Genomic DNA, 13,474 nt, shown 5'->3' on the forward strand with positions numbered 1-13,474 from the left:
AATGTGATATGGAGAAAAGGTGTCCTGGTCAAATAAGTCCAAACAACAGCGTCTACCATACCCCTATTTGTGGGTTCCTAGCACATATTAATATCTGAAAGGCTTCACAGAGGGCTTGTAGTGAACTACTAATACCAGGAAGGGAAGCATAAATGAGAGTTAGGTGAGACAGCATGGGAGACCAAGTAAAAGGCTGTATGTAATGGTTTGGTATGTTGTGAGGGCTGGAACCAAGGCAGCTGGGGAGGAAGAGAGAGGAAGAGAGCAGAGGGGGGTGAGGAAATACCGGCAGTAGAATCAATAGGACTCCAGTGTTGGCTGAGTATGAAGGACAAATGAGGCTGAGAGGGCTCCGGTTTCTCGCTGGAGAACAGGCTAGAGGGTGGTGTCACTCACAATACAGGATACATGAGGGAAGACCAAGTCTGCTGGGCAAGGGGGCAGGTAGGCGAGTCATCGAGCTTGATGTTAGACCTTTGAAATTTGAGGGAACTTCATCATAGATGAGATTGGGAGGGTCAAAGGGCAGTTAGAAAGAGCGCTTAGTATGTATCAGTGGTCAAAACTGAGTCACACAGAAGGAGGGCACAGAGAAACAAATAAACATGAGGACTGGCATTTTGCTTACTAAAAACAAAAATGATTAAATAAGAACAGAATTTCTATTTAGACCATTTGGGGGATTAAAATTAGCTTATCCATCTAATATCCATTAAGCTTTACTTTATTTATTTTTAATTTTTTTTGTCTTTTTGCCTTTTCTAGGGCTGTTTCTGTGGCATATGGAGGTTGCCAGGCTAGGGGTCTAATTGGAGCTGTAGCTGCTGGCCTACGCCACAGCCACAGCAACGCAGGATCTGAGCCACATCTGCAACCTACACCACAGCTCACGGCAACACCGTATCCTTAACCCACTGAGCAAGGCTAGGGATCGAACCCACAACCTCATGGTTCCTAGTTGGATTTGTTAACCACTGAGCCACAACGGGAACTCCAAGATTTATTTATTTTTTTAAAATTCTACTAAAGTATAATTTATTGACAATGTTGTGCAATTTCTGCTGTGTAGAAATTGACTCAGTTTTATATATAATGAATATATATTCATTCCTTTTTTATATTCTTCGTATCAATTAAATTTCCTTAATCCTGGAAATACAAGGGGTTTGCAATGTATCTTCTGAGTTTAATATTCCTGTTAGTACATGAAGCACCCACTAAAATTCAGAGCAATTGTTTATGTCTGTTTTTTTTTTTTTTTCTTTTTAGGTCTGCACCCGTGACATATGGAGGTTCCCAGGCTAGGGCTCGAATTGGAGCTACAGCTACTGGTCTACACCACAGCAACGCAGGATCTGAGCCACATCTGTGACCCACATCACAACTCCTGGCAACGCTGTATCCTTAACCCACTGAGCAAGGCCAGGGATAGAACCCACAACCTCATGGTTACTAGTCGGATTCGTTTCTGCTGCACCACAACAGGAACTCCCCAGAGTAATTGTTAAAAAGAGTTTTCTGCCAATAAATAAAAAAACACTTCACATGTGAAATCTGAATTCTGATCTCTGTTGTACTGATATTTATTGTTGCTTCTAAAGGTAAGATCAAGTGTCCATGTCCATTTCCTTATGAAATACACTACTAAAAAGAAAATAAATACCCAAGTAGATTTTCCTTTTTCCTTGGATACAACATTTTAAATAAAGATGCTTTCTAACTCATGAGGATTTCTATTTTAGTTACTTGTATATAACAAAACTGATGACTACATTGACTCTTTCTGCCAGAATTCAGCCCTCCAATCCAGACCAAAGTCGTTCTTTTCTGTGTGTTTGTTTCCATCTAGAAAATGAAAATTTTAATTCTCAAGTATTTATGGTTATCATTAAAATTCTTTTTTTTTTTTCCTGGATATTACCAGTAAGGGCTCTTCTCTCATATATCTTTTTACATAGCTAAACTACAGGCATTTTGAATTGTAGTCTTGATTTAAAAAAAAAAAAAAAGAGGTTTATAGGGAAATGGCCACATAAGCACAGTTTTAAGCAGAGGAGGAAAACAGGGCCTGTGGTGATGGTTTCAGTCTCCACACAGATGTGTGCAATATGTTTATAGTGGGTGGACACAATCCCACACATAAAACACAGGCAATATACAGAAATGTAAATTATGCTTCAGAGTGGACCCTCTCATCCACTTCGGCTTAATATTTCTAGCATCTCTCTCTTTTTTTCTCTTTTCTGTCTCAAAGTTATTCTTAAGGGAGTTCCCATTGTGGCTCAGCTCTTAGTGAACTCGACCAGCATCCATGAGGACGTGGGTTTGGATACTGTGTTGCTGTGGCTGTGGCGTAGGCTGGCAGCTGTAGCTCTGATTAGACAGCTAGCCTGGGAACCTCCATATTCTGTGGGTATGGCCCTTAAAAAAAGCCAAAAAAAAAAAAAAAGAAGAAGCTTGTGCTAATAGAGACCAACAGGCCATTAGGGTTAATAGGGACAGTCAGCCCACAATAGAGCAGTTTGCAGTAGGCTGAATTGTGACCCCAGAGATATCTATGAACCTGTGAACATATGACCTGACATGGTAAAAGGGACTTTGCAGATACAGTCACAATGGTCCTTATGGAAGGGTGTTAGGAGAATGAGAGTCAGAGAAGGAGAGCAGAAGGACAGCATCCCAGGTTGGAGTGAAGTGCTCTGAAGACGGAGGAAGGGGACCATGAGCCAAGGCAGCAGGAGGCCTCTAGGAGCTGGAAGAGGCCAGGTAACAGATTCTTGCCCAGAGCTTCCAGAAGGAAGGACCTGCCAACACCTTGACTTTAGCCAAGCAAAACTGATTTCAGGCTTCTGACCTCCTGAGCTATCAGACAGTAAATTCATGCTGTTTTAAGCCACCAGATGCGTGGTAGTTTGTTACAGCAGCAATAAGAAACACACACAGATTAACTGCCCTGGATACAGCAACAAATACTGTTTTACATAGCTGCTGATTTAAAAAAAAAATGCTCTAAGAATATAATGTCCTTCACTGTAATGACAGATTTATTTTTTATATTGTTTTAATTAAAGTATAGTTGATTTACAATGTTGTGCCAATTTCTGCTGTACAGCAAAGTGACCCAGTCATGCACACATATACATTCCTTTTCTTAGATAATTTTCCATCATGGTCTATCCCAGGAGATTAGCTATAGTTCCCTGTGCTATACAGCAGGAATTTATTGCTTATCCACTCTAAATGTAATTAATAGTTGGCATCTACCAATCCCAAACTCCCAGTCCATCCCAGACTTGTGATTGCCAAGGTGGAGGAGGAAGGGAGTGGGATGGACTAAGCTGCTGATTTTAAGGCTGATCTCAGACTTCCTCACAGTTTAACACTTCAAAGAAGTTTTGGGCAAGCTGCATGCATAAAGGAAAAGAGAATGAGTTGTGAAGCAGACAGACACCTTTTTTTGCATACTAGCCATGTGAGCAGGGGCAAGCGCAGCTTCTCTGAGCCTTGTTTCCTTAAATGAGTTGCCTTAGGGATTCATAGAGAAGCTGGAGAGCAGTAGAATGAGCTCTGCTATGTAGAGTCTGTATTTCGGTTACCCTCACAGCATTTCAATTTCCTTGCAACACTTCAGTTTACTGTAAAATGGGGATCACAGTAACAACTATCACATTAAGGATGGTGAGAATTAAATGAGTTAAATATAAAGGTAAAGTGCCTAGAACTGCACTTAATACATAGTAAGTGCTGCTCTCATTAAAAGAAGAAGCTTCTGAAATAAAGCAAGTGCTCCATAAATGAACGGGCACACTTGTCACCTAACTTTTCAGCACCATCCTCTATGTTAACACCTGCATGGGTGTCCTGGGGTCTCAGTGAGACTCAGTCTCTGCTGATGATCATCGCTGCCCTAATGGAATCATGGGAAAGCACCTGTCCAGGTAAAGTGGTGTGTGGCTGTTCAATGGGCAGTACTGACTGTGAACAAACACCATGTGGCTTCAGCATGGGAGAGTCCTGCTGGGAGAGGTGGGACTCCCACCAGCTTTGACAGACAAAGGGGAGGCAGGGGGAAGGGTAGGCAGAAGGAATGTACAAGTAGGGATGGGAGAATCACAGTTAGAGATGGGTGGGGCAGATGGCAGAGGTATAAAGGCCTGACTAAGCCATCTGGCTTTGCTAGACGGCTATGGAGAGTCACCAAAAAAATTCCTATCTGAAGACTGGCATCTATGATCTCTGGCACCTGAGATCAAGGTGTCTCAGACTGACTTCTGCAACTATGGTAGTGGTTCTCAATCCTGGTACCGAAACACACCAATTGTAGCAATGATCTCTCGTGAGGGATATAAGAAGTAATATACATGGATGAACCTAGAGGTTTATCATATTAAGTGAAATAGGTCAGACAGAGAAAGACAAATATTATATGATATCGCTTATATGTGCCATCTAAAAAAGTGATACAAATGTTCTATTTATAAAACAAATAGACTCATAGACATAGGAAACAAATTTATGGTTACCAAGGGGTAACCTTTGGTTTGGGATTAGCATATACACACTACTGTATATGAAATAGATAATATGATGTCACTTATATCTGGAATCTAATACATGGCATGAATGAACCTTTTCATGGAAAATAAAATCATGGACATGGAGAACAGACTAGTGGTTGTCAAGGGGGAGGAGGAGTGGGAAGGAGAGGGATGGATTGGGAATTTGGGCTTAATAGATGCAAACTATTGCCTTTGGTATGGATAAGCAATGAGATCTTGCTGTATAGCACTGGGAACTATGTCTAGTCACTTATGGTGGAGCATGATGATGTGAGAAAAAAGAATGTATACATGTATGTGTAACTGGTTCACCTTGCTGTACGTTAGTGAACATTGTAAACCAGCTATAATGGAAAAAATAAAAATCATTATAAAAATAGATAAACACTAAAGATTTACTGTAGAGCACAGGGAACTATATTCAATATCTTGCAATAGCCTATAATGCAAAATCTGAAAAAAGAATATATATATATATATATATATATATATATATATATATATATATATACAACTGAATCTCTTTGCTGTACACTTTAAACTAACACAACTTGGTAAATTAACTATACTTCAATAAAAAAGTAAATGGAAATACACAGCCAACACCAAAGATGATGTTGATGAAGATGGTGAGTATGTGTGTATATTCAATAAATTACAGGGGTTTCAGGAGACTGATGCACTAAATACATGTTTCAAAAAACAACCAAAAAACCCCAAGTTATTATAGCTAAACTGATAAAGACAAATATTAAGTGAATCCTTCACACAAGACCAGAGATAAAAAACCAAGGGATGCAGTATTAAGAGGTAGAACTAAATAAAGATGGCCCTCTAAACATCAAAGCTAGAGTTAGACATTAGATTCGTTCTTCATTTCTGCTTACTTGTTTCTAATCTAAAGCTTTGACATAAATCCTTGGACTCTATATTAGTCCCCTCCAGACCTATAGAATGTGTAAATACTGGCTACTTGTTATTTGTCAGGCAAATGCTCACAAAGGACAAAGGAGGTTGTATTCCTAGCTGGCAAATGACAAGTCACATATTTTATGGTTTTGTTTTCTTTTTTCTTTTTTTTTTCCTTCAGGAAGAAAAGCATATGCATGAGGTCAGTGGTAGCCTAATGTTCAAAAAGCGAGGAGGTGGCAGTTTCTCCCTTTAGACAGGCCATCGGGTTGTTATCTGCCTTCCTTTAAGTGAAGCATTTGGTCCCTCATCTCCTTCTCCTTCATATGAAAAAGGACTGTCAACTAGGTGTTGAACGATTACAGACCTCAGCACGATCCTCTGGTGTATCTAAGCACATAAAGGGAAAGGACCATGTGAGTGCACAGTAGCCCCCTTGTCCCAGCAAGGACTGCCCAGGAACCAGTGGGCTAACCAGGGAAATGCACAGTTAGCAGTCGATGTATTAACTAGGTGGTATCCTAGGACAACAGCCAATTAGTCTGGAGAAGCTGAAAAGACTATTGACTGGAGTTCCCGTCGTGGCGCAGTGGTTAACAAATCCGACTAGGAACCATGAGGTTGCAGGTTTGGTCCCTGCCCTTGCTCAGTAGGTTGAGGATCTGGCGTTGCCATGGGCTGTGGTGTAGGTTGCAGACGCGGCTCGGGTCCCGAGTTGCTGTGGCTCTGGCGTAGGCTGGCAGCTACAGCTCCGATTCGACCTCTAGCCTGGGAACCTCCATATGCCGTGGAAGCGGCCCAAGAAATAGCAAAAAATACAAAAAAAAAAAAAAGACTATTGACTTACCTCATAAGCATACAAAATGACTTTCTTTTTATAAGTGGTCAGTAATAGCTGCTTTTGCCTAAGAAACTTGACTAAAGAAGTAGGATTCTAGGAAAAATGTAAGGTGTTTCCTCTAGGTTCAGAGAGGTTCCTAAGAGTGACCAAGGATCCTTATGTACCAAATGCCTAACCTGGAATTTCCTTTGGAAGATAGAAGAGGTGGCTTTCACATTCCATGTTCATTATTTCGTATAGTGACTGAATATTTTTCACATGATTATGTACTGGTTATGAAATAAGATCTTTTTAAAGGTCCTAATAAAGTATAGTCAGCAGTTCACTGGCTCAACTTCATAAATATTACTATTACTTTCCCGATCTGAAAAATGGACTTAAATCCAACACATCTCAAAAGCTCTTCTGTAATGGAAGGAAACAGAAAAGTTTTTTCAACATGTCTTGACAGGCCACAGGCTGATGGAAAATGGAAGAGTTCTTGACTTTTTAGAAACCCAGGGTTTCATATCGGGACAATGGGCATGGGGGTGGTGGTGTTGGCAACAGACCAAAAAAAGTCATGTATATTGATGCGTTTGAAAAAGTGAAAAAACACCATAGGTCACTGCCATTATTCAACAGCATGTGTGGCTAGTGGAAGAGGATGATGACCTATAACCACGAAACAAACCTATCAGTAGGATATAAAGTAAAAAATTTCAGGGCTTGTGAATGATACTATTGATCTATTCACTCATTTCATTATTAAATAAAAATTTTATCCAGAACTTCCTATGTACTTAATGGCAACACAAACTAATAATATAGGGACTTAGTTTCAACAGTAGAGGTTGACATGGGCTGATGCCTTGTCTTTTCTTAGTGTTATCACGGGTCAGTGGTGCCCTGTAAAGCCTAAGTACAGTTAAAAGTAAAAGCATATATGCACTGGAAATCAACAAGAGACCTGGGTACCAGACCAAGCTTTATAATCTTGGGCAAAACGACATGTACAACAGAGTCATATCATCCATTAAACAAGGGGGCTCATGTATAACCCCTTAGGGCCTTTCTAGCCACAGGAGTTTCCAACAACAGGATACAATGGAAAGGATTATGTAAAACTGGGTTGATGTCCACCCCTAAATGCTAGCTCTGTGAGCCTCAGTTTCTTCAAACCAAAAATTAAGATAAAATCTACTTTTCACTACACTGTTGTGAGGCCTAACCTCAATAAGATGTGTAATAATATGTGTTTCTTAACAGAACACTGGTACATAGATATTCAAAATATATAACATCCTCTTGACTTCCACAAACCATCACACAGTAGAATGGAATTTATGAACTTAGCCATATGCATTGAAGCTCTAAAAGGATATATATACTCAGTGTCTGTTTCCAGATGCCTTCTATGTTAGTGTTTTGCTCACTCGTTACTACTGGAGTTTTTAAGCACTTTACTAAGTCACAGTCCCAAGAAGGGGAAGGAAGCAGGAAGGGGCTCTGTCCACTGGCTGTGAAGAAGCAAGGAGGACTCAGGGGAATGGCAGCTCCTACTCTTTGCACCAAGGCAAGGATATATAGGCTGCTTCTCAGTCAGGTGACCACATCATTTATCAGTCTAATTGGGACACTTTTGAGAGTGAAAAACTGTTTCAGTAAAACTGGAATGTATGTCCCCCTCACCTTTCAAGTTTACATTTTGTGGCTTTTGTGTGTCACTTTAAAACTACATCTGATATCCTCATAGGGAGGAAAGTGCATAAGAAGATTTTATCCAAGGGATCCATCTAAAATTCTTGTCTCTTTTAAAGGCACACAAAATGATGATTTAAAATTTTATAAGTATGTATTAATTTTGGATAAGATATGAGAATAAAATAATTGTGTTTTTATTGTATATATTTATTTTAATATATGCTTTAGAGTGAGGTCAGCAAACTGTTCTGCAAAGGGGCAGAGTAAATATTTTAGGTTTTGTGGGCCATATAGTCTCTGTGACAGTCAAGCACTTCTGTCCTTGCAGTGCAAGAGCCGTCACAGGCAGTACATAACAGAACGGGTGAGTCTATGTTCCAGTAAAACTTTATTTACAATAACTGGCTGTGAGCTGGATTTGGCTTTGGCCAGCAGTTTGCCAATCCTTGCTTTAAAGCAATAGTTTCTAATGGATCAGAAAAATTTCAAACGTCTGGAATTGACCTGACTTCTAACATTTTATTTTGCTAAGTGTGTTAAAAAAAGAAAAAGAAAAACCATCGCCTAGTACCTTTATCTCTTAAATTTTAAACAGCACAAAACTGGAAAGAGCTCACATTCAGAAAAATTTAGCTTTATGAAAATTTACCCACCACACTGTCCTTATTTGAAAAAATATATCCTTAGCTCGGTGAAAACTTTGTCATGAACATGTTCAGGTTAACACACGGCTCCTTCGAATTGCTTCTGGAGATCGCTGGGGGCGGTACAGTAGAAAGAGCTTGGTATTTGAAATGAAAAGATCTGGATTTAAATAAGGCTGGGGGAGTACTAAGCAAAGAAGGAGGAGCAGACCTTGACCATTCCTTTAATGGGACAAAGCTCCTCAGAGATGACTTCCCCTGTCCTGAATCACTGCCCGCTGCAAATACAAATGCCAGCACTGAGGAATCCCAGAACTCACCGGCTGCCACTGTGAAGGGTACCAGGCTGGGGGGCAGTTGAAGCGGTTACAAGCTTGCACCGTGCTGGGCTTGGGCAGGCGACACAGCTCATCAGCCAGGATGACTGTTTCATTCATCTCTCTGGAAAGTAGGTGAGAGCAGAAGACGTCTCTGGTCTGCAGGCCAACCCCACAGGTGAGACTACATGGACTCCACTTGCCAATTTCCCACCTGGGAAGAAATCAGAGCGAAAGGAAGAGGACACCCTGAACACCTGTGTAGAGAACAGTTACCACGGCATCAAGTACTGCCTAATGAAGTAAAAACGCCTACCTAGGAACTTGGGAAGTTCCAGAAAAAGACTTGCTAGTAATTCTATCCCAAACCTAGAACCCTTTCTCTCCTTGTGTGCTTTAGAATTCATTTAGAGAGAGCAAAGAGGGTGATAAATGGAACATCCAATTTTTACCCACAATATTACCAAGAAGGGTCACAACCACATCTACCTTGATGAAACAAATAAGCTTCATCAAAATAAAGGGGCATGTTAGATAAGCCATAGATTGAGTTCATAAAGGTTTTGGGCACCACATATTGAATAGTGGATCTCGTCTAGAAGGAGGCTTTTCTCTAGAAGAATGAAAATTTCATGCTTGTTTTTCTTTGGCTTCAAAATGAAAGGTTGCTGGTTCCAATTTCCTTCGAGTGTCCATCATAGCATAGAAACGTCTCTGTCTTATGTATAAATATCAGCAGTGCCTGGGACTGGAGAATATAACAAAAGTGAAGGTTGCTAAATAGATCAGTCTTCTTGAGGGAAAATAAGTGGAGAGAACAGCTCATTATCTGGAAAAGGAAGTCAAATACACACAAATGAGTTAAGTGCATGAATTGGCCATTCCAAACAGCCAAGTCTTGACAACTACATTTATAGTGAGCTAAGGACCTATAAAAACAATCACACTGCATTTTCTATTGATGCAGCCTCCAAAATGGGAATAATAAAGAAAAAAAAAAAAAGAAATTCAGTTGTTTGGGCGTGGAGTGAGAAGTGTTCTTTAATGATCATTTTTAGGAAGTCCTATTTACGAAGTAGAGCACAAAGATTCTACAAACAAAAGTTAAGCCAAGAAAAGTATGACAAGTAGATCCTTCAGTAGCTAGGCCTGCCTAGCTTTTGTAGCTAGCTCTGAAAATTGTTTTAAAAGTCTTTGTTTTTAATGTTTTCCATCAGACTGCAAAACTGAGTTTAGCTCTCTCAGCCTTTCCTACTACTATGGTATATAATTACCTTTCTAACCCCTATTTCCACAACCTCTTTCCCTACCCTATATTTAAGCCACATCTTTAATGAACTACTTCAGTGCTTTCAATTCATGACCCCTGGTTATTTAGCTCTGTCTTTACTCAAGCTATTACTCCTAATTTGGAATGCTTTTGGTCTCTCCCCTACCCCTCAAAATTTCTTCCATTTCTATATACCCAAATTTAACCCATATTTAAAGGATTGTATCCATAACTATTCCACATACTGAACATTTTCTCATTTGCATTGCAGTTATTCTGTCTGTCAAGAGCCCTGCTAGAATATATACCTCTTGAAGTCAAGGTCTGTGTCTGAGTCAGTTTTGTTTCTCTCACAGGGTTCATCATGGCTCCTTCTAGATAGTAAATGTATATGGTTAATACTTTTTTTTTTTTTCAAAATAGATGAGCAAATGGAAGGGACCTGCCATCACAGGAGGGCCCTTTATACACATTACCTCATTTAATTACTTCCAGAACACTATGAGATAGACTCTACCGATTTTCCTTAGTTTATTTTTTAATTTTAATATTATTAAAGTAACAAAAGACCTATATTTTTTGCTAAATAATACAATTAGTAGTGGAATATTTTTTAATAATTTTGAAAATTTTGGTTTAACATTTTATGATATAACAGCATGTTCCTTTATACTAAAGGAATAAATTAAGTACATTTTAAATAGATTCCTACCCACAGCCACTTGCTACAGTAAAGGTTAACAGATCTGAAATGCTCATCTTTTTGTAAAAGAAAAAATTTAGTCAATGTCTAAACATAACAGCTCTTTTATGGTCTTTGCTATGAGTTAGCTTATGAAAATTAATGTACTACAAAGTATTTTCACCATCATACCTGATAACATTATAAAATTTTGTAGATTTTACTATTTAAAGGTCTTGTTTCTATAAAATTAAACACATTAGTGTTATTCCCATGCTTCCCTCATAATTGTGCATCCCTAATTTAAAGTTGAGGAATCTGAGAATACAAGAGTGTGCCCAAGTATGCAAAATTAGTAAGTAGTGAATCCAGGATTCAAACTTGAGTGTGTCTGGCTCCAAAGCCTTTGTTCTTTCTATGGTTCCATATTATCTCCAGGAAAAAACTTGAAAACTGTCCTACAAACACAATGTTTTAAATGAATAAATGAGGAGAGGCTGGGTTGAATTATATTTCTTTTAGATAATTACATGAGTATCTATAAACTTATTTTTAGATCCCTAGCTGCAGTAAATTCCAAGCTTTAAAATGTTATGGGGTTATGGTTTTAAAAATATGTCCACACAATCTTTGCCACTCCTCCAATCTAAAGATGGAGTCTAGAGTACGGGCTGAACTTACTGGTTTACCTGTAAGGAATAGAATGAGGCAGAAGAGATGCTATGCGACTTCGAAGGCCAGATCAGAAAAGGGATAGAGCTTCCACGTGGCTCTCTCTCTTTGCCTGCTCACTCTGGGGGAAGCCAGCCACCATGTCATGAGGACCCCGAGAGAGTCTTGAGGAAAATCCACACGCAAAGGAACTGAGGCTGAACACCAAGGGTCAGCACCAGCTGGACCAAGTCTAGCCTTCAGATGATTTCAAACTCATGAGAGATCCTGAGCCAGAACTGCCTTTTCAAGCTGCTCCCATATTTCTCATTCATTAGTCTATGAGAGGTCATTAATGTTTACTTTTGTTGTGAACTCCTAGGTTTGGGGAAATTCCTTAGGCAACAGCAGACAACTAACACAAGTACACATTCTTCCCCACAAATATCATATGTCCATCAAAAGACATCTATGAGAATATCCAAAGAAGCCCCATTCATAACAGCCCAGATGGGGAACAACTTAAATGTCCATCAGCAGTTGAACAGATAAATGATGATGATCCATTCATATAAAACTTTATAAAACAGTGAGAATCAACAACAACAGCAAACATTGATGAACTCACAACATAAAAACGAGTGAACTAAGCTACAACTTCAAAAAGTCAAACTGTGATTTCATTTATATAAAGTTCAAAACTCCAACGGTAGAACGTTAGAAATGAGAATGGTGGTTACCCTTGATGGGTAATAACTGGAAGTAGAGTACGGGGGCCAGGGGAGGGTTTCTGGGGTGTTACCTCCATCGAGGTTCTGGATCTGCATTGACTTTGTGAAAAATCACCAGACTATCCAGGTAGAATTGGTGCACTTTTCTCTACATTTGTTATGCCTTCAATAAAGGATGTTGCCCTCCCCTCCTGTCTACTTTCAAGTAAAACACTAAAATGTTGTGGACATAAAATAAAGTCCAATGACTATGCCCAGTGCTGATGACCACTCTGTGTATGCCTGATAAAGGAGCTGACTATACAGGGAGTGCTGGCCCAAGGGTCGAGCTTGCCACAGTACAGTCTCTATACCACTGCTGCCCCCTCCACCCCTGCTCTCACTCCCTCCCCCCCAGCATAAATTCAGTCATTGGGATCTTGAAGCAGAGGCGTCTGGTGGCCATGAGGCCTCTTTAATGCTGCTGGAAAAACCCATAAAATAGACATATCTGTTTACTCATGATAAAAGTACATCACATTCTCAAGGAAGGAGGGCAGCGGAATCTAGCTATGTGTTAAGCGCTTTTCTGACTCTGGGTCAAAGTATTTTCATCAATTTAGGCCAAAAGTGGAAAAACAGAGAGACTTCTCTGCTACTCTTCCTCTTCATAGGGTCTTTGACTGTGAGTGTGCGGTCTTGCTGGGTGCTCATAGCTGCTTTCCTGTATTCTCTGCCTTGGGCTGTTTCTGAGGGAGGGCCTGTAGGCTGGTGGGACCTGGCCTGAGGGCAAGACTGGCTGTGGCTGGCAACCTGAGAGATACTTACGGTCCTTCCCTGGGACTCTGGGTTCTGCCCTCCCATAAGCCTAGTGCTGAGGAGGACAGGGGCTGTGGGCATCAGAGGGTGAGGGCCTTAATGCTTCTCCCCTACTTTGTCTTGGACTCACCTTTTCATCATCATTGAAAATGTTACTTCCTCAGGGAGGAAGCCTTCAACTGGGTTAAATTTTCCCCTGAGATATGGCTCCATGAATACATCTCCATTTAGAAATTCTCAGCATACTTGTTTTTTTTTTTTTTTTTTTCCCTTTACTTTCTTTTTATGGCCACACCTGTGGCACATGGAAGTTCCCAGGCTGGGGATTGAATCAGAACTGCAGCTGCCAGCCTACACCACAGCCACAGCCACACCAAATCTGAGCCCCA

The 13,474-nt window shown here is 40.1% G+C and overlaps 1 protein-coding gene across 1 annotated transcript in view; it reads right to left on the reverse strand.

Moving 5' to 3' along the window:
- The window catches only part of ADAMTSL1 (ADAMTS like 1), a 452,838-nt gene that overhangs the window by 177,246 nt on the left and 262,118 nt on the right, over positions 1–13,474 (reverse strand). The window contains exon 16 of the mRNA XM_047767602.1: positions 8,957–9,167. Within this exon, the coding sequence (XP_047623558.1) occupies positions 8,957–9,167 (211 nt within the window). The remainder of the gene's footprint in view (positions 1–8,956; positions 9,168–13,474) is intronic.

The sequence above is a fragment of the Phacochoerus africanus genome, chromosome 2, assembly GCF_016906955.1.
Source record: "Phacochoerus africanus isolate WHEZ1 chromosome 2, ROS_Pafr_v1, whole genome shotgun sequence".
In the NCBI taxonomy this organism is placed as follows: domain Eukaryota; kingdom Metazoa; phylum Chordata; class Mammalia; order Artiodactyla; family Suidae; genus Phacochoerus; species Phacochoerus africanus.